The following is a 22869-nucleotide window of genomic DNA, read 5'->3' as shown; positions in this document are numbered from 1 at the left end:
GGACATTCTCACAGGAGAATAGTGGGGACCATCAGGGGCAGAGGTAGGGTGGGCGGGCAATGACCCAGCTCAGAGGGACACCCAGCAGGCGCCTACATTCAATAACGCTTGCCGAACTTTGTAACCATTTAATAATATATTTTCATGAAATCCACACAGGCCCTGTGCACAAGACATGAACAATACTACTACTTTCTTAATAAATAAAAAATAAAAAGCTGGGGCCTGCAGGTGATCTAATGGTTAAGACCAGCCCCCACATGGTCGATTGCAGTTTGAGTCTCAGACCTAAAGGCATGAAACTTGCATACATTGCATGTGCGTGTGTGCCCAAAATCCTGAGAAGAGAATGGAGAAGAGATTATGGTTTGGCCATTCCCCGTGGGGGGCGATTTCTTGCATTCTGTTTCTCTGTCTCTCCAGCAAGTGCATGTGCCTTACAGCAAAAATCTCTATAAAGAAAAAAAAAAAAAAATGGTGCGAGCCCAGTGGTGCAGTGGTTAGGCACTACGCAGATGGAACTGTATTCTACACCGCCGACCGTGGTTCAAATCCGAGCCCTGACAGCCTGCCACACATGCATTCATGCAGTCTAACTGTATCTCTTTGGGGTGTGCTTTCTCTGTCTCTGCTGAATACATGCACTTACTGACAGTGAAAGAGAAGAAAATATTTTTTAAATAATGGCACCACATAAACAAGAAAAAAGAATGTATACCTCTTTGGATACCTTTAAAGTTCTTTAAAATACTTCATCAAAATAATATGTGTTAGGGTTACAACTGAAGTAATTCAGAAGAAATTGTGGTTGAAATTTTCTTCATCCAATTTTTTCACTCTCAGTTCCAGTTCTCAATGCTTTTCTTAGTTTTTTTTTTTTTAAATTAAAAATATCATCTGGTTGACTTTAATGACGTCAGTGTTAGAATAATGACATTAGTTTTTTTCTACATAATATGTGTATGGCACTGTTTCTTGATTGACATGCTTTTGAAAACAAGTATGAATGCTGTAAAACAAGAATTTAGCTTACCTATCTTACCATCGTTTTCTCCTTGATCATGAAGTTGTTCTTTCTACCTTTGTTCTACTTTTGCATATCTGTCACTTTGAGATCACAGCTCTAACTTTCATCTGCCTCTCACCTTTAGTCTCCTCTGCCGAGTGTCAGAAGTGGAAAGCACCTGTCTATTTTATGCACTCCTTCTTTCCTCCTACCATCCAACCCGCTTGATTTCCTCCACTCAAACCTCCACTTGAAAGACACAGCTTTACTTCTGAAATTGTATTAAGTGGCGAATATTTACATCCCGTTCTGCAAACACGACCAATGCCTTCCATTTGAAGGTCAAATATTGTGATGTCATGATATTATGTGAGGCGCAATTTTAGACACAGGCATGAAGGATGCATCGTAGAAAGCAGCCTCTAGTGCAGTCGCGTATTCTTTCGAGAAGTAAACAGTTCCAAGACCTCAATCTACAGTACCTGTAACTTTCAGCTTTTCAGCCCCAATGGTAATCTCATCTTCATCTGCAGAAAACAGCACCCTGCCATCGTCACTCGCTCTCACTTCAAATCTTTTACACTGAGCTTCCACAGCGTCAGCTCCTACGGTTAGAGGAAAGGTTTGAACATGAGACTGGTACGCAGGACACCGTCAACATGTATGCTTTCAGAAAAAGGAGAGAAATACAGACTTTATTTGGTTTATCTCTGCAGTATGTTTTACAGCTGGGTTAGTGTTTTGGGTATCCTTTTCAGGAGGCTGTGTAATTTGGAAGAGTATCCCTGGGCTAGGATGGTTGGGCACGCATGTGATCTCTGAATGCCTGGCAGAGTCCTAATCAGGTCCGTGGGCTGAGCCAGATAAAAACACTTCACATGTCCACAAGGAGCTATCATTTCTCCTTTGTTCTCTGTTGCGGGCTAAACGCTTGGCAGTACAGCTGACTTGCACCTGCTGGACGTTCAATAAATACTAGAGAATTGAATGACTCAAGTTTTCTTTCTGCAGTGCAGACAATCGTACCATTATTTGCTACACCCCAGGATACTTGCCAAACATCATTCAGTTGTGAATCTTTAATTATTCTACCTTTTGTAGATGCTAATATTGATATTTTCTACCCCTCCATATCATCACATTTGAGTTCATTTAATAGTCAATCCTGAAATTAATCTCTTCTTGTGTTTTTTCTTAGTACTCCCTAATGTATCTTCCAATCAATACATATTGGGGTTTATTGAAATGATGTATTAAATGAATGTAGTTACAAAATGGAATTGAAGTTCTACTTTAAATTTATTGGCCAGTGGGGAAAATTAATTCACCCACAAAACCAGCTCTCATTTTTGGAAACATCATTAATTTGAGAAGAGGAGTTCAGCAAGAAAATCTGATTGTCCTGAAGATGAATTTTAGGAGAAGAAGAAAGCTGAGACAGTGGGAAGGCCTGAGAAGTCAGTATTTTCATGACATCAGTTTACTTTTTTCAGCACGACACATGTGTATAGACTTACATCTTCTTCTCTGGTTAAGCTTTGAAATGCCCCTCTTTGTCATCTATATCAGAAGACCGTTAGATACAGTCCAGCCCAGACCTGGATGGAGGCAGATCACAGTATGTGCACAGTGTTGGTTCTTTTCTTCATTTATCTTTACAAATGTTCATTATTTGTTAGATACAAGACATGTAGAAACTCAAAACATGAGCTCGTATTTTCATTCAAAATATCCCAAATGTGAAATGTGTCTCGTTTCTACTGGGCACTTAGGAGGTGGACGAAAGAAAACTAGAATTCAGCTTTTCCTTTCTTTGGTCTCCAATATCAGATTAGCAGTAACCTCCGTTCCATCCCATGGGCTGTAGACACTTATGCCTGCCCACTGTCACAGCTTCTGAGGAGCATTAAATGAGGAAAGTGTAACTTAAACCCCCCAAAAAGTATAAGATTATTTTTCCGAAAACAAGATGCATGCTTTCCTTAAATCCTGAAATTATGTACATAGTAGCCCCCATAAAATATTGAAAAAAGTTTCACCTAGGGCTTGGATAAGTAAGATAAAACTGCTATTCACTTTGTGGGCTGTCAAATTCAAAACATCATGAATTGTTTCTTAGAAATCTGTTCTCAGTTGGACTTAGGCTTGATGGCGAATTCACATGGCTGACAGTATTTGAAATCCCAGCATCTTGAAAAGTATGCGAGTGCTTGTGTGTGTGTACCCCAGATTCCGACAGGAGGAGGGATTGCTGCATGACCATCCCCCCACTGGGGGGGCCATCACCCCTTTGTTTCTGTCTCTCTCTGACACATGTACATACTCTCTGGCAGTGAAAGTGCCCAATGGGGCATGGCCATGCCAAAGCAATTTCTTTCCCTTGCTTTCTTCATCCTGTAGGAATTTTAGCCACGCACCCATATGTATCCAAAGGGGCTGGGATTCAAACCACAGTGGGCGTTGTGTGGTCCCACCCCCTTACACTAGACTATAGGGTCAATAAGTCTTTCTTTTCTTTTCTTTTTTCTTTTAAAATTTGTTTCATTTCTTTATACAAATATATATTTTTGTTTCTTTTAAAAAATAGTTGCTGTAGAATTCAATGACAAATTGGGGGCACCATGGGAGACCTGTTGTTCCTGGTCACAGTCGTTACATTTGGTCTCCAAACATCAACAGCTTCTATTTCATTGTGTTTCCTTCTAATCAGAAACCAACGTGCCTATTTGTGCCTCTAATCATTGAAGAGGCTGTGCTTGAGCCCAGCGTTTGATACATGTGACTTCTGCGTTTTGGAGCCTCCACGTTTAAATCTATCTTTAAAGGACTCAGGCATACATTAAATCTGAAAGATATAGATATTTTACACATAAAACCCTAACATTTACACCAAATTGCTTCCTTCAAGTATAGTCAATTGCTAAGTTTAATTAATTTATAGAATATAGCTCCCTGACTGTAAAGGCATAGTAATGCTTCAGGTCACACACCCACACACACATTCAATGTACACACAGACACATTCGTGAGATCTTTCTTGTCATACTACTTAATGCCTTTAAATGGAAGGTACTGTGTTCTCATAAAATGTCTACTGTGAGTCATACAAACTACTAAAATTAAAGAAGAGAGTGTCTGCATATGGGGAAGTGGGTTGAAATTTTAATCCATTAAATTTAAATAAGCAGAGACAAATAAACAAACAAGAAACTATTTATGCACCAGAATAGATGAGATGCATCAAAGTCATAAATAAATGCATGCAGATCACCCAATTGAAAAATGGATGTAAAAATTAATACTGCAGATTATACTTAATCCATCATATTAGCATAATTACAGAAGGCAAAATTGCAATTAGCAATGCCTTGATAACAAATAAATATTTTAAATCAGAAAATAATTTTGAATCGGTTTTGAATATTTATATACATTCCTTTTCTTTGCTGCAAATGGAAAATAGTAAAATATGTAATCCAAAATGTAGTTAATTATTAGAAACATTTACACTTTAATGTATTAGACTTTACAAAATTGGATTTATTTTTATGTATTTATTTATTTAGAGACTTTTGCTCTAGGGCACATTCACTTGCCCTCTGTCTAGAAAGAGACAGACAGAGACAGAAAATGAGAAATCACCCCCCAGGGAGGATGGCCGCACTGCAATTCCTTCTCCTTCATTCTCCTTTCGAGATCTTGGGCACATACACACATGCACCCGATGTGAGTTTTAAGCCACTGTGTCTGGGACTCAAACCATGGTTGACTACATGGGTGTCCAGCAACGTAACCATTACGCTATCTGCTGGTCCCATGAAGCTGGATGTATTTATTTTGTAACATGCTTTGTTCTGTCTCTCATATTCCTGGCATCACATGGTTTCTAGACTAAGTCAGTGCAGGGGCCAGGTGTTCAGAGGAGCAGAATGCCCAGTTCCCGGATGAAACTTCCAGGGCAGCCGGAAAGCAATGTGCCTGGATAGCCCTGGGTAAGGAGCTCTGTTCTTTAGCGGGTAACCATGGGTGACCCAATAGGCCAGGAGGTGCTATGTCTTGCTAGCCCTCTCAAACATGAACTGCTAACTAAGTACCAGTACTTACTGCATCCGTAGGAAAATACCTGAGGAAGTTTGGGTCAAACAACTCCCAAATCAGAGAAGGGAGGGAGGGACAGATCACAGAGAACTGGCAGGCAAATGCGGTAAACATGCAAGCAAAGTAAAAGGTCCCATAAAGAGATGGAATATTCAGAACATATCCAAATATTGTCTCCAGTTTTGTTTTGATGTTTTGTATGTATGCTTTAATTTTTTTTAAAAAGCAACAAAACCACAACATGAATTTCTTCTTTCCCGGAGAGAAATATTCATGGCCTTCCTAGAATATTCATATTTGTTGCAATCCCATTCAATAGCTCAAGGCACCTTTGGCTGACGAGTTGAGAGACTGTTAATTTAACTACTGCCTTGGCAATTTCTATATTCAATCAGTCAAACACTTGAACCAGAAACGTTCTTCAATAAAAAATTTCTAAAAAGGCTTACACAGTATAGTTCTGTGGCTCCTCTTATAATTATTTAGTACTAATTCAAAGAAAACAAAGCAAAGATTAAACTTGATAACAGTTTGTGTCAGATATGTCTTCCTGAAGTATGCTATGTTGGATTCTTACTTCCTGTATACTTTTTAAAAATTAATTAATTTATTTATTATCATAATCTTGCTTATATTACATTGAATCACATATATCTTTACAGTATACTTCTATATGTTAATTTTATATATCTATCAGTATACTCAAGATCTTGAAGAAGAGTTTTAAAGGGTAGAAATTCCAGTGAGAAAAACAAAAATAAGGTTCAAAAGAGTCAATGAGATTCTGCATTCAGAAACTCCTAATTTAGATTCACTATGGGCTAAATAAAGAAGTTTACAACTAAACAAATAAGCTGTTATAAATGTAAATAAGCACTGTATTTTATTTTACATCCCATGTTTTACGGAAACCTCATTGTGGGACACATTTTCTGAGTGTCCTGGGGTAGAGAAGGGAAACAGCAATGAGGAATTTCAACCATGGGACAGCTGGGAGGCATCTCCGGGACAAACACCTGGGCATTTGTCATTCTCATAAGATCCTGCTCGAGAGAAGTTTCTGCTCCCACTCCCTAAGAGAACTGTCTCTTTGGAGTTGGGAGAACAGCCATTTTCAACAGCAGCGTGAGCACGGAAGTTCAGGAAGTACTGCATTTACCCCGCACCTCCCCACCTGTGTCCCCACCACCTAGAACAGTACCGTGTACACAGTCATTCCTCAGTAAAAGACAGTTTTCGAACTGCGAGCCCACTGCTCCCCATCCTGGTCTATGTTTTTCTTATCGCCCCTTCATTCGTAATCCCTACTCGTACATGATCTTCATCTTCATCTTCTTTTTACTTAATTTTTTACTATAAGGCACCTGTGCTCTCTGGAGAGAGACAGGGGCAGGAAAACTGAGATATCACCCCCCAGGGAAGATGGCCACACCACAGTCCCCTCTTCTCCATTCTCCTCCCGGGATTTTGGGCCTGCACCCACACGCCCGGTGTGATTTTTCAAGCTACCGGGTCCAGGCCTGGAACTGCAGTCGACCATGAGTGAGTTCAGCACCTTAATCACCATGCCACCTACTGGCCCTTTAGCTTCCTTTCTACAAAAGCATTTACAACCTATATAAATGATCAGCTGGTGTGATGGTTGGGGCAACTGAATCCCACATGGCAGACTGTACCCTCGAGTTCCAGTCAGCAGTTTGAAAAACACAACAGAGGCCTGTATGTTCACACCCAAAATCCCAAGAGGAGAATGGAGGGGAAAAGATTGTGACATAGGTACCTATCTCTGTTAGGCGGGTAACGTCTCACCCCACACACCTCACCTCTGTTCAGTCAGCACATGCACTCTATAGCAAATTAAAGGAAAACGAATGCATAAAAATTGCATATATAATTTTACTCAACACCAGCCAATAAAACAGCTGTTATTCTCAGCGTAAGTGAAATTTTAAGTTTTATTCTTTCCTAATCACATGTCCTTTCATCCATAGAGAGCGCCAGGGGAGTCAGTGTTATTGTGAAATAAGTTTTGATCATATAATTCTGGAGCTTTACTTCTTATGTGTGTATTGTATTTTCTTAGTTGCATTATATGCACACATATACATCTTTATATTACTTAAGTTCTTCGGTAACTAGGTTTTTTGCAAAGAGTAGTAGGGTTGACATACTCATCTATTTTAATACATGTAGTTCTAGTCTAGTCTTCTTCACTGCTATATTGAAATAGATATGATCTATATCTAAATAGATATGGGAGACCAGCAGGTGGTATGGTGGTTAAGGCACTGGACGCTCCCACATGATCAACCACAGTTCAAGTCCTGGACCTGGTGGCTTGCTTTCTCACTTCCCCTCTCTCTCTCTTGTCAAATTAAAATAAATGAATGAATGAATAAATAAATAATTCTAATGAATAAATAAATAAATAAAAATAAACAAATAGATATGATCTCAACTTGTGATCCATATCCCACTGATAATCATTTAGCTGACTTTTAGGATTTATTGTAATAATGATTGCTTTGTCTTTTAGACATTAGTTGTTTTATTCTTGCCTTTTTGTTTCTCCTCCATTCTCCTATTGAGATTTTGGGCATGCATGCACATGTGCCCAGCCTGAGTTTGAAGCCACAGGGTCTAGGACTGGAGCTGTAGTCAGTCATGTGGGGGTCCAGTGCCTTAACCACCAACCACCACCACACAACCTGCAGGCCCCAAGGGGATCTATTTTTTATGTTTTTATGTTACTTGATTCCTGGTAGTCTTGGGGCTGACGGCGGGGGCATGGTGGGGCATGCTCTGTTGTCTGGGTTAAGCCTCAGTCTGGGGCACACGCATGTCCCTGAGTCAGGGTGAAGGCTTCTCCACTGGATCAACAGTGACCTCAGAGATCACCCTTCCTCTCAGTATGTGGCATTTCTAAGATCCAGTGGGTATAACATTATTTCTATCTCTGACATGTTCTTGATTGTAAATTCTTATTAATTATTATTTATTTGTCCCTTCTCTTTTTTATAACTCTTGGAAGAGATGATCTATTTAACTTTCCCAATAAATGAACTCGGTTGATGTACTCAAATACTCCAAGTACTTATAAAGTTTTTGACTTTCCAATGTATTATTGAGATGACTATGTTAAAATCTATCAATAGTGTATTTTATTTTATTTTTTTATTTTTGAGAGGTTTTTGCTATAGGGTATGTGCGCTCCCCAGAAAGACAGAGAGAGACAGAGAGACAGAAAGTGAGAAATCACCCCCCAGGGGGGATGGCCATGCCACAATCCCTTCTCCTCCATTCTCCTCTTGGGATCTTGGGCATGCACGCACATGTGCTTGGAGTGAGTTTAAGCCACCGGGTCAGAGACTCGAACCAGCTGTCAACTATATGAGAGTCCAGTGACATAGCCATTATGCCAACTGCTGGTCCCTGTTTTACTATTTTCTAATAAATTATTCTCAATGTGTTCATTTCATGTGGGCTGACTCATTCATATATGCCATGGTATTCACATGATAATTCAAGTTTAGAAGGACTGGGAATTCCTAAAGTCCTGAGTTTAAGATTTGTACCATGTGAAACCGTGTATTGTCCACCAAATTCCTGGAAAACATTACCAATTTAGGAGCACTCTAATTTCTTTGTTGTAAGACCATGAAAAAGCTGTAAATCAACTACAGGAGAGTCAGGGTATAACTCCTCATATACTTTTCCTTCTCTTTCTAGAATCGAGAGTGAGGCATCTGAGATTCCCCCACGTGTTCTTAAGAAGCCGTTTCTTTCCAGCACAATATTTCCTCTGACTATTGCATTTTGAGAAAGTGATTTTCTGTGTGACCAATTTGGAAGTTGGAATTCCTGGTTTTATGAATACAGACCTTGTTCAACTTAAAAATCCTAGGCTAGATTATAAGGAATCTGTAACTTCTTCTGTCACCCAACAATTTCAGCATTGGTTTAACATCCTGCACTTTTTATAAGACTGTAGTGGATTCTGAGGGTTGTTTTTTTTCATTTTATTTTTTCAGATTGCTATGCCTTTAAAGAAAAGTGTGTGGGGGTATGCGTGCATGGACGAGGTTATCGTAGCAATTTGGTGATACACAGCAGCACCATTTGCAGAAAATGTATTTTTTTACATTTCTGAAAAAGGAAATGCTAAGTACTTTTTTAAAACTTTGTCCCTAACTTTTTCAAAGAAAATGCAGAGTTAGCCATGCTGTGGACAGGGAGAGTGGACAAGGAGGCCATTACGACCGACAGCGACTTTATGCCAAGTGCCAGCGTGACCAGACGAGGGATGCAATACCGTGCTGCCGTCTCCCCGTGACTGCTCAGTCCCCGGCCGGGTGCCACAACTGAGGCAGCATTTACAAAGTAAGATGAAAATGTGGTCTTCACCACAACCATAGAGGCAGAACTCAATATGACCAGTGAGGAAACCAAAGAACTAACATTTGGGACCAGCAGTTAGCGTTAATGGCTATGTCGCTGGACTCCCATGTAGTCAGCCGTGGTTCACGTCCCGAACCTGGTGGCTTAAAACTCACGCTGGGCGCATGTGTGTGCGTGCCCAAGATCCCGAGAGGAGAATGGAGGAGAAGGGATTGCAGCGTGGCATCCCCCCTGGGGGGTAATTTTTTTCTCGCTTTCTATCTCTCTGTCTCCCTGTCTCTCTCTGTCTGTCTGGCGAGCGCACGGGCCCTATAGCAAAAATCTCTAAATAAATAAATAAATAAAAGAACTAACATTTAAGAAATGTGGCTTGGGCCAGCAGTTAGCATCGTGGCTAAAGAGCTAGGCTCCCACATGGTCAATTTGGCCGGAGGCTTGAGAATCGCTCCAGGCGTGTGTGCGTGCTTACAATCCCAGGAAGAGAATGCAGGAGCGGAGTAGCAGCATGGTCATCGCCCTGGGGGGTGATTTCTCACTTTTCCTCTCACTGTCTCTGTCCATTGAGCACACATGCTCTTTGGCAAAAAAACTAATAAAGAAAAAGAAGAAAGAAATGGGTCTATATTTCACAAACAGCTAAGTCAGCTTGACTGCAGACTATGAAGTGATGAGAGATTTTTCTGTAGATAAATTACATTCCTGTACTATATACCTATGGGAGAAGATACCATTTGGTGTATCACAAGATTAATATTTTTTTTGAATTATTTTTTGCTAAAGATGTGTAACAAAATAAAAAATATATTTCTGGAGAGAGCAGGTGGCTCAGAGGTTAAGGCAGCTGAATTCGGTGTGGTCGACCAGGTGGCTCGGAAATCAAAGCAGGCTCCGGTTGCTGTAGGCCTACAATCCCAGCAGGAAAATGGAGAAGTCGCAGCATAGCCGTGCCCCCTGGGGGGTGATTTTCCATGTCCTCTCTCTCTGTATCTCTCCTATAAGTGCATACCCCCTAGGAAAACTATGTAAAAAAAAAAATATATATATATAAATAATTTGTGTTGACTCTAAAAAAAAAAAATATATATATATATATATATATATAAATAATTTGTGTTGACTCTAATACTGTCTTGCAGATACTACTTTTTTTTTTGTCCCCATCTCTGCAGAAACATTTGAGAGTCTGATGACACACTATTTCTAATTCCTCTATTCATGCTCTTCTTAAAGCCAACTCCTATCAAGCATTTTATCATCAATATTTCCAATAACCTTCAGGTGAGTAAATTAAGTGCCCAACTCCTGTCTTTATATCACTTGAACTTTTCACGGTATTGTCACCATTACATTCACTTCTGTTTCATGAATGCTGATCAGATTTATTAGAGAAGCCCAAATTTCAAACTCTTGAGCCCTCCTACTACAATATTGCAGGTTAATTTTCTCAAATTCAGTAAACTGTAAGATAGATAACAATATATGAACTATATAACAATATATTGCTCATGACAAAGAAGGAATGTTACCCTCATTCGGTTAGTTATTTCATCAAAAATCCTCTGCCATGTGGTACCTGGGGATAGGGACATAGAGCAGCCACTTTACTGAAAGCATGTGTGACAGTGCTCTCTCACCTTCCATCATGCCCCAGCAGCAAAACTGGCTTCTACAGAGAGGCTTGGCATGTTTAGATTCTTACTGAAATGCCTAACAAAATTGCTTATCATCATTCCATTATCATTTAATATATTATTCATAAAAGGCTTTAAAAAGAAGATGGCAAGTGTTGACCACTTTTCTGGGTGCTGAGGGTCAAGATGTCTTTTCTGTTCCTCTAGATCTGGGAGAGGTACTCCATAAACTGTCATGGCGGCATGGTTACACCTTAGCTGGGTCACAGCAGCCCTGCAGGGCCATCCTTGCTGACCTCTATCGCCTGAGGTGTGGAAACACCAGAGAACAAGCGCCCCGTGTCACGTGGTGCCCTGGCCTCTGGAAGTGGAACTACTCTAGCCTAGACTTCCTTCATCAGCATCGGACTGACACGCAGGGCCTGCTGACCATCTGCCCTGAGGCTCCACCGAGCCCTAAGTTTAACACATTCAGAGGAGCATCTGTCAGCATCCCTCTCTAAAATTTCCCCTCTCTATCTGCTAACTCGCTGGTGGCATAGCAATCCAGCCATTAAAGCCAGAAACCTAGGAGACGTGCTTAACCCTCTTTGCTCTTCTGTATCTCATCAGCCACCAGACCCAGCTCAGTTTCCGTACTGAGTATTTCACACTGCCACACCCCAGTGCCCTCGCTCCGGCTGTCGTTTCCCGGCTGGAGCCCTGCAACCACTGTTTCCCTTCTCCCCAGCAGACCTGTCCCTTTCGGAATCACCTCCACGCTGTGACAACAGCGGACCAGTGGAAACACCAGGGGGCGCGCTTTCCGACTTGTTTTCCACTTTTCCATACAGCCTTTTTCAAGGAAAGCTGGTGAGTCCCTCTCTTCAGGTTCAGAGACAGCAAACACCACCTTCCCAGTGGCTTCCCCGGGAGTCTCCGGGCTGTCCTTACAGTGTGAGGTGCTCTGTGTGCTGCCTCCTCTCAAGGACAACCTCGGTCTGCAGAACTGACCACACGGGCGCCAGCAGGAGACCCTGACTGCCCTGTTGCCTGCTGAAGTTCACTTCCGTGGCAGCTGCAGGGATCCCAGCTGCTGAGCGATAGTGGCTCCTGGACTTGGGTCTCACTGTGTGAATGATGAGCCGGGCAGCTAAATGAAGTCCTCTTGTTGATTTTGCTACACCTATTCAGCCACCTTTAGGTTTTTGGAGGTCCTCCTTTAAACCAGGCTTGCAAGCATGACACTTTCTTTTCTTTTCTTTTTTTTTTTTTGGAGAGGTTTTTGCTATAGAGCGGGTGCGCTCCCCAGACAGGCAGAGAGAGACAGAGAGACAGAAAGTGAGAAATCACCCCCCAGAGGGATGGCCACACCATAATCTGCTCTCCTTCATTCTCCTCTCAGGATCTTGGGCACACACGCACACACACCCAGCGTGAGTTTAAGCCTCCAGGTCTAGGACTCCAACCGCGGTCTACTACATGTGAGTTTAGCGACATAGCCATTACGCTAACTGCTGGTCCCAACATGACATTTTCCGACACAGCGTTCTTGTGTGTGCCATGTCATTGCTGCTATTCAGAATGGCTACAGCTCAGTAATGCCATGTCCCCCTTCTAATAAACTAGTTTTCCATTGACCTCCTTATTATAAAGGGTGCTGGACTCCCACATGGCAGGCTGCAGTTTGAGTCCCAGACCTGGCAGCTTGCTTTCTCACTTTCTCTCTTTCTCTGTTTCTCTGGTCAAATTTGAAAAAATAATAGTAATAAATAAAATTTTAAAAACAATTTTAAAAAGGTGGTCTCATCGTGTCTTCCTGAACTGTTCCAGTTGTGCTAACAGAAAGACTTATTTCACCTTGACACAGGCCACCCCAACTGGGTAATACTTCCATATCCACAAACTGGAGAGACGTGACCAAGGGTTACTCATGGAATGGAGCTCCAGCTTGTCTTTTTGCAATTTTCTTAACAATGAAATATTCACTGGAGATGTCAGTGCACCCTGGAGGTCCCATTTGGAGCCGGGTCAGGTGGGTTAAGCTCCTGGTTGAGGGTGGCTAGGCACATCTCCATACAACCCACACCAGGCACGTGGTGGGTAAGGTGAGTCAAACCCTCCTCCCCCTTTTAAAAATTTGCTATAGGTCTTGTGCACATGCGCACGAGAGGAAGGGAGAAAGCACCCCCGGGAGAGGGCCGCGTTGCATCCCTTCTCTTCATTCCCCTTTGGGGACATCGGGCATTTCGCACTCGCACTCCCTGCACGAGCGTGGGTCCAGGCGTCGGATCTCACCTTCTGATCAGCTGGGATCCAGTCCTCAACCGCTGCACCGTCTGGCTGGCCCTCACCCACTTCTCTAGAACTATTTCCTTCGCTGGCTTTAACACCATCCTTCTGTTGTTTTGTTGTCCTTGCTGGGTTTTCTTGCATGTTTTTCCTCTCTGGACATCCCTCCTCAGTCTTACTTAGTGACGAAGCAGTCCCGTGAGGACCCGGGAGGCTTCCTGTACTATCAGCAGCGCTCCAGGCCCCACCAAAGCGCTGACTTTCAGCCACTCTCCTGAGTTTTTGTGTAAGTTTTGAAAAAGAGGCACCTTCCTTTAGGCCACTGGCACGGAGCATGATACAAACGTGAACATTTCAGGCTAGCTACATCCCCGCATGGGAACCTGGGGGTCAGCTAGTTACGGAAAGAGAGAGAGGAACAGAGAGGGAAAAGCAGGCAAGAAAACGTTTCTGAGGCCACGCTTAAGCATGTGGATCCAGTCAGAGACAGACTCTGCAGGTGGGCATCCACTTACTCGCTCTGCCGTGTTGACAGGCCATGAATTTGAAATGGGTTTCTTTTACTCACATTTTGAACTTTTCTTTTTTTAATCTTCTTTGAGCTTTTGATGTATTATTATCTTTCTCTTTCTTATGTTTATCCTTATTAAATGCAAATTCTAGTAATCTTTCGCTTTCAGTAATCACTGTATCTCCTCACTCGCACATGCACACACACACACACACATTATCATCATCATCCTTATTTAATTAAAAAATTGTAAAAGAAGATAGGATAGGGAACCAGCAGTTAGCATAATGGCTATGTCACTGGACTCCCACGTAGTCAACCGCGGTTCGTGTCCCGGACCCGGTGGCTTAAAACTCACGCCGGGCGCGTGTGCGTGCATGCCCAAGATCCCGAGAGGAGAATGGAAGAGAAGGGATTGCGGCGTGACCATCCCCCCTGGGGGGTGATTTCTCGCTTTCTGTCTCTATGTCTCTCTCTGTCTGTCTGGCGAGCGCACGCGCCCTACAGTGAAAATCTCTCCAAAAAAAAAAATAAATAAAGATAGGATATAATGTTGTGAATAGATGTACTAAAATATCTTGAAGCAAATGATCTCATAACCTTGGTTTTAGGCAAACTTTCCTTCATTTAGGCCAATTCAAATCTGACCTTAGTTTCATGGATATGATTATTCCTAAAAGAATAATATTTGTATGATTACTTAATCAGCCATTTTATGAAAGACTATATATATACTATTCTTCCTGGTCCTGGTTTCTACACATGTTGGGAAGATCAGGTAAAACTTACTTTTTTATCCCGTCTGTATTGACCATGATGTCTAAATGAAATAAGTGCAGACATTCTTTTTTTTTTTTTGGAGAGGTTTTTGCTATAGGGCGCGTGCGCTTGCCAGACAGACACAGAGAGACAGAGAGACGAGAAAGCAAGAAATCACCCCCCAGGGGGGATGGTCATGCCGCAATCCCCTCTCCTCCATTCTCCTCTCAGGATCTTGGGCACGCACGCACACATGCCTGGTGTGAGTTTTAAGCCACTGGGTCCGGGACACGAACCGCGGTTGACTACGTGGGAGTCCAGTGACATAGCTGTTACGCTAACTGCTGGTCCCCAGTGCAGATATTCTTAACCTACTATTTTGTTTGAGGAGTGCAATTAAACAATGTGAATGGAAGATGTTCTGCCTTTTAACAAAATTGGAGCATTTCCAAACTGCGAACTACACAAAGTTGACGGACAGGGCAATATTCTGTGCAGATCTTTCCGAGTTCAGTTATTTGAGTAGGCATCTTGTTCTTCCAATTCCAAGGAAAAATTGAAACAAAAACTGGCAAGTCATAAATACTTCCAGAATTTTTCAGTGAATACTTAAGGAAAGAAAGGAGATTGTTTCCAGCTCTGGTGTTGGTCAATCCTTCTGTAACAGAGAAAGAAGGGTCAGCATTCCAGTGTTTTCTGATCATCTCTCCATCACTCCCTTTGGCAAGCACTGACAATGTTTAAACGGTGCTGCATCATGTATGAAAGGGATATGGGTAGAGGTGAGAAAGTTGGAAGCCCCCTTCTTTTCTAATATCTGACTAATTTTTTTCCCTGCTATAGCCTGTTACTGTTTATTTCTAATGTGTTTCATAAAGAAGAAAAATGAATAAACCCTCAGAATTTTTTTTCTCTTTTGCATTCATCAGCTGCTCTGGTCTTCTGCTATCTTTTGACACATTTACCAGGATAGTTTTGCATAATTTCTTCATGCTTATTTTTTTCTTTCCAACTTAAATTTTATGACTTTTTTTTTCCAAATAGCAATTACCATCTTAAGAAGATGTTTTTATGTTACACTACAAACACGTTACAAACAAAAGTTCATGAAAATAAATTTCTAACTTATTTATATACATGTACCTCTACATTTATGAAATACAACTTGTTTAGCTGCAACAGTGTAATGCACAGAGATATTGAACTAAAAGTACAGTCTCATGGTAGACATAAATTAAAGCTTTGTACCAAATTTCAAAATTACTTTTTCTTGATATTTTTAAAAACATTTTTTTGGGGGGGCCAGCAGGTGGCATGGTGGGTAAGGTGATGGATTCCCACATGGCCAACAGGGGTTCGAGTCCTGGAAATGGTAGTTTGAAAACCATGCTAGGTGCATGCCCATGCATACCCAAAATCCTGAGAGGAAAATGGGGGAGAAAGGGTTGTGGTGTGGCCATCTCCCCTGAGAGATGATTTCTCATCTTTCTGCTTTCTCATTCGCACTCTCTGTCTCTCTCTGGCCAGCACATGTACTCTACAGCAAAAACCTAAAAAAAAAAAAGAAAAAAAGAAAAAAAAGAAATGCTACTTTGCTAATGAATTTAGCACTTAAATATCATACTGAAAGTCATTTAATTTTATGCATATTTATTTTCTCTAATATAAGAAAACTTATAGGTTAACCATTTCAGACAGAAAGCTATTTTAAAATATTATCAAAAAACTTTCATATTCTTTACAGAATAATTTCTAGCGTATTTACTTATACTACTATTTATGTTTCCTAATAAGGTATTTAAAGTGTCCTTATTGTTAACATTTAGTGTCTACATGAAAACTCCATCTTATTTCATCTTGATTATAATAATTTTTCTTGTTTCTCAAATCTATTTAATGGGTGCAAGCTTTTAGTGTTATAAAATAAATCAATGTATTGAACACTGAACAAAAATAAACTTCAAGATAAACCATTTAAGAAATCTATTATAGAGGCCGGCAGGTGGCATGGTGGTTAAGGGCACTGGACTCCCACATGGCCAACCATGGTTCAAGTCCTGGACCTGGTGGCTTGCTTTCTCTCTTTCTCTCTCTCTGTTCCTCTCTGGTCAAATTAAAAATAAATAAATAAAGTTAAATGCAAAGAATTAAAAAAATAAACCCTAGTATGAGCTATCTTTATTATGATTATAATAATTATAATAAATATTATATTTTTAGGCAACTGTGCACTTATCGATATATTATAGCAAATGCATTTTTTTATTACAAGGAATTTGTATAATTGTTTTTAAAAGTATTATTTATGATTTCCAAAGAAATATCAAATAAGATTTGCTGTCTGTAAAAATGACCAGAATATTTAGATGAAAGCTCTTGTATCAGAAAGGACGCTCTAGCCTATGATGCGGTGAATCAATTTCCCCAATTACATGGCTTAGTCCAGCCAGTGTGTTTCGTCTTCATGCTTATGTCCAGTGAGGGTCGGCAGAGTGATTTGACCACGGTGAGCTCTGAGAGAGTCAAACAAAGAAGGCTTCCTCTCCTACTTTCTTTGAAGATTGTGGTAATAACGGAAAGGGATATGCCCAACCGGACATTGTCTTTAAACTTCGTTTGGAAGCAACACATTACTTTCATGTTATTAGCAAATAAATACAGCTTCAAGTCTATTTTCAAACGTGTAGGAATGTTCTACTCTCTCACTAAAATGAAAGAATAGGATTATTGATTAATAGTTAATAATTGACACATAGCTCTCAAAAAGCAAGTTAGAAAAGTGAATATTGGACTTACTTCTGTGTGTAAATAATAATAAAACTAGAGGACATACATGGAGGGAATGCTTGATGAAAGATGGAAATTTGAAGAGCGAGAACAGGCTGGTGCTGATCTCTGAGAAGAGAACATACACCATGAACTCCACGTTCATGGCAAGTACCTTCCAGGGACCATTTACAAATCCCAGAACAGGGAACTCAAGGTAAGGGGCAGTAGTGGGCAGAGAGGGAAAGGAAGATTTCGGGAATGTTGACGTGGTTGTAATTTGTGGAAAAATATAATAAAGATAGATGATCTTAGAAGGAGCTCCAGATACCTACGTAGGTATGTTCTTAATTCTGTTTAAATACTGTGCTGAATATACAGAAAGAGATGCTACAGGGCAATTATCAGATAACATTTATTAGGAGCACCAGACAAACAAACATTACAAATGTGGAATTCGAGATGTTTGACTTCTAATAAATTATAGAGTACAGATACTCCCCAGAACCCTGAACACTGGAGCAAGACCACAGGTGCCACAATTCAGAAGTAAAGCTATTCCATCCTTGGAATAAGGAAATTCTATATCCAGGCTTGCAAGTGTAAAATCAAGTCTACATAGGGTCTAAAATCAAGCTTAAATAAATCAACCTGATATGTCAATAAATTAATCCCTGCCCTGAAAATACCAACATCCTTTATAGGAAGACACGTAAGTTCATTTTTGTAAAATTATTATTAGGTGTACAAAGAACTCAGTAAATATTATGGTAACTAAGAAAAAATCAGTAACAAGAACAGGAGCAGAATTTTCCCAAATTCTAGAACTAGCAAACAAAGGTTTGAAGAGGGCATTAAAAATATGTTCAAGGATGTAAGAGAAGATGAACTTAATGAGCAGAGAAGAGTCTGAGCAGAGAAATTAATTTTAAGATAAGAAGATAAGTTAAATGCATATAGTAACCCTGAGCAGTGAAACATGGAGAGAAATGAAGACTAGGAAAAGGATAAACCCAGCTTCGCTTAACCTGTGAAACAATAAAAGGGTGCTTACCTACACATCGTACAGCAGATAAAAGTGGACAACTGAAAAGTATTCAGTTGATGAAACAGGGGCATAAACAAGGGATAAAAAGAGCATAAGATAGAGGGAGTAAACAGGAAAACAGCAAGATGGGAGGCAAAGGGACTGGCAGATGGAGTGGTTGTTATGTCACTGGACTCCCACATGGCCAACTGTGGTTCAAGTCCTGGACCCTGCAGCTTAAAACTCATGCTGGGCATATGTGCATGAGTACACAAAGTCCCAAGAGGAGACTGGAGGAGGAGGAATTCCTTTGTGGCCATCCCCCAGGGGGATGATTTCTTACTTTCTGTCTCTTCATCTCTGTCTCTCTGGCAAGTGCACATGTACTATAGCAGAAAATCTCTCTCGAAAATAAATAGAAAAATAAAATTAAATGAAAAAAATTAAAACTGGGTGGCAAGGAGAACAAATCAATAATTACATTTTTAATATAAATGGACAAACACTAAACAGTACACTAAAAATGTAAAAACATTGAAGTCTACATGTCTTAAAAGTGACACATTTAGACATGAAAACAAATATGCTAAAATACACATGACTGAAAAAGTTATAATGACAGGAAACAAATGGTGATTTAAAGATCTGCTAAGTGAAATTCTTGGCAAGGAAGATTACTGGAGAAAAAGAAAATTGCTTTATAATATTAATAATATTGAAAAATAGAGCTTTAGATACTTATATTAAGAATGTCACAGAGAGGCCAAGAGGCGCCGTGGTGGTTGAGGTGCTGGACTTCCACGTGACTGACTATAGTTTGAGTTCTAGACCTGGTGGCTTGAGTTCTCAGTTTCTTTCTTTGTCCTTATCTCTTAATAAATTAAAAATAATAATAATTAAGAAAATTAAATAAACAATTCTTTTTTCAAAAAGAATGTAACAGAAGACAGTTAAAATATATAAATTCAATACAATTTAATTTTTTTTGAGAGGTTTTCACTATAGGGCGCGTGCACTCACCAGACAGACAGAGAGAGACAGAGAGACAGAAAGCGAGAAATCACCTCCCAGGGGGGATGGTCATGCCGCAATCCCTTCTCCTCCATTCTTCTCTTGGGATCTTGGGCACTCATGCACATGCACCCGGCGTGAGTTCTAAGCTACCGGGTCCGGGACGCAAACCATGGTTGACTATGTGGGAGTCCAGCAACATAGCCATCACGCTAACTGCTGGTTCCCTACAATTTAATTTTGATAAGTTAATTAAAAATTATACAGAAAGAGAAATGATCTGGAATATTAAGTATAATCTTTAAGAAGAAGGGCAAAATTGATGCACTTTACATTACTTATCTTCTTTCTTTTATTTATTTTTATTATTTCAATTTCCAGAGGGCATGAATGCTCAACAGAGAGAGAGGAAAGCATCCTCCATGGGGCAAGGTCACGTCACAATTCCTAGTTTTCCATTTCTTCATCCTACTGGGATTTTGGGCATGCATACACACTGGTGTGGGCTCACGCTCCTTTAACCACTAGACAGGGCTGACCTACACTACTTGTTTTCAATATTCTCTGAAAGTGCATGAATCAAGGCAGTGTAACACAGTGTACACATTGGAAATGCATCCGTTTATCAGAGTAGTTCGTCTGTAAATAGACTACGTATATGGTCAATAAACTGTTCGGCATCCTTTTTACAAGGACGTCAAACCATTTTATGAAAAAGGGAAAATCCGTCCAACAAATGTGCTGAAATGCTTGAGTATACACAGTCTTCTAAGACACACTTAGGGAGGGTTCCGAACAAAGAGGAGCGTGTGAGTGAGGCACACAGTTTCATGAGTGACGGAAGACACAGATCTGAGGGACTCACTCTATACCCGACCCACTGCCCCTAGTAAATCACACCGCAGCATATCTTAGTGAATATGCAGAACATTACAATGATAAAGAAATGATGTTCAGTGAATAAAGATACATTTCATCCCAATAACAATATTTAATCTGATGTTGCCTCTTCATACAAACTGAAAGAAGATAATGGGATATTGTATCAATTTGCCAGGTCGTCAGGAACAAAGCAGCACCAACTGGTAGTTACACAATGAGTGTACTGTCTCACAGCTCTGGAGACTGGAAGCCAGACATAAAGTTATTAGCGGATTGGGCTCCTTCTACAGGCTCTGAGGAAAGGATTTCTTACAGGCCTTTCTTCAATATCTTTTCACAGTTTCTTTCGAGATGGCCACACTGCAATCCCTTCTCCTCCATTCTCCTCTTGGGATCTTGGGCACGCACGCACACGCACCCGGCATGAGTTTTAAGCCACTGGGTCTGGGACGTGAACAGTGGTCAACTACGTGGGAGTCCAGCAATGGAGTCATTACACTAATTGCTGGTCCCCTGTATGGATATATTTATGTCCAAGTTTCTTAACTTTTTATAACAGTGCTTGGATTCTAATCCATAATGATCTCATTTCAACTTAATTATCTCTCTATCTCTAAATAAGGCCTATCTTAAAATAAGATCATATTTTTAAAGAACTAATGAGTTAAGACTTGACCATATAAAATGTTTGGGTGAGTGAGTATATAATTCAACTAATAAAAATATTATCTAGGAAAAGTTTTACATCAAGTAAAATGCTAATGCATGACCTTTTTGCCTAACAAAATTATCATCAAGATCGAAGGCTAAAAACATTTTCAGACTAGTGACACTTGTGAGAAATAATCATTAACAAGCACAAGGCCAATATATAAATATAAATTATGTTAGAAAATAAACCTTAAACAGTTTTGTTTACAATAGAATTAAATATAAGACTGTCATCATTTTCATGTAATGTAAATTTTCTCCAAGAATAACATAGAATCTAAAATCAAATTATTGAAATGTGTAAAACTTTAATAAGCTACTTATTGAAGAATGGCTGTTGATTTCAGAATTTTAATCTGAGTTTAGTTTTGTATGGACAGATATGTATAAATTGTGCATGATTTTTTTTTATAAATAGAACACAAATAACCCCCTCTCCCAATAACACTTCTATAATTTAAAAATTATACTCTCTAGGTTGGCCACATAGTAGATTCCAAGAAATGGAATAATGAAGTGGTATTTATACTATGTTTATTCAGTCTGATATAAATCTAAAGCATTAATTGAAAATAAATTTAAAAGTACTTATTAAATACGGTAAAACTTGTGCACCTCAGGAAATTACAGAATATTGGAATTACTAAACAAACGTACAGAGCTCACTGCTTATGCTTATCAATGTCACTTCCTCATGACAGTCACTGAATAAATCTATTGATCCCGGCGAGGACATCTTTAAAAAGCAAATGACCATTTTGGAGGCTAAAAGATACAGTACAAAGAAAGACAATGTTTATAAGAGACGTGAAATAGGCTGTAATTTCTTCTGTGTTTGCCTCATCTCTCATGATTTGAGAACCGTTTACTCAATAATGCCACTAAAGCAAAATTAGCTTTATAAAAGTATCTCTATAAACGTAAAGCTACCAGAATTTATCACCACAATTTATTAGAACGTGGTGAGATTTAGTACTTTATAAAATAGGGTGTTCCAACAGTAATGGTTGGTACAGCAATAAAACTTACACAGTCTGCTGCAAGGACTAATATTAACTGAGAGGAGGTAACTTTCTTTTAAATTAGACATTATGACACAAGTTTGTTTTCATTTCATACAGTCTAATCAATAGTTTAGTTATGTATGTGGACTATAATATTTTATCACGCTAAGCAATCAATCAAATCTGGATTTCGTTCTCATTAGTCAACGCCGATAGACTAACTTTACCAGTATCTGAAACGCTCAGACATGCACTGCAGGGTCACGGGGCACTTTCTGAAAACTGGACATGAGGAGAGTTCACCACTGCGTGAGAGCCGTGCCCTGGGCTCACACAGATCTCGAAGGGAGCAGCCTGCCTCACATTGGGGTTCTACCGTGCAGCCCACGGCTCCTGGACTGCAAACCTGCAGCTGTACTGGATGCTGTCAGCATTCGCCACACAGTGCTGAGTATTCGTGTATCTAAATAGAACATGTGTGGTGAAAATACAGTATAAAAAGAGTTAAAAACGGTCTCCCTGTGTAGGACAGTCACCGTGAATGGAGCTAGCAGGACCGAATCTTGCTCTGGGTGAGCTGGCAAGCGTGAGTCAGGGAGAAGGCCCTGGACATAGCTGTACATTACTGCAGACTTTGTAAGCACTTAGACCACATTAAATGTATTATAATGTTTTCCTATGTTTAATAACAAGGTAATCTTAGCCTATTGTAATGTAGCATTTAAAAATTATCTAGGTTTCTTTTTTTTTTTTTTTTTTTTTGGTTCTGGTTTTTTTGTTTGTTTGTAAACACA

General features: G+C 40.0%; 1 protein-coding gene across 1 annotated transcript in view; it reads right to left on the bottom strand.

Moving 5' to 3' along the window:
• Positions 1-22869, bottom strand: part of LOC102484295 (zeta-sarcoglycan-like) — a 244437-nt gene that overhangs the window by 54146 nt on the left and 167422 nt on the right. Inside the window, exon 5 of the mRNA XM_027766773.1 lies at positions 1489-1611. Within this exon, the coding sequence (XP_027622574.1) occupies positions 1489-1611 (123 nt within the window). The remainder of the gene's footprint in view (positions 1-1488; positions 1612-22869) is intronic.

The sequence above is a fragment of the Tupaia chinensis genome, unplaced genomic scaffold, assembly GCF_000334495.1.
Source record: "Tupaia chinensis unplaced genomic scaffold, TupChi_1.0 Scaffold143676_1, whole genome shotgun sequence".
Classification (NCBI taxonomy): Eukaryota; Metazoa; Chordata; class Mammalia; order Scandentia; family Tupaiidae; genus Tupaia; species Tupaia belangeri.
The sequence above is the reverse complement of the archived record's forward strand: the minus strand, read 5'-3'. Positions and strand labels throughout refer to the sequence as shown.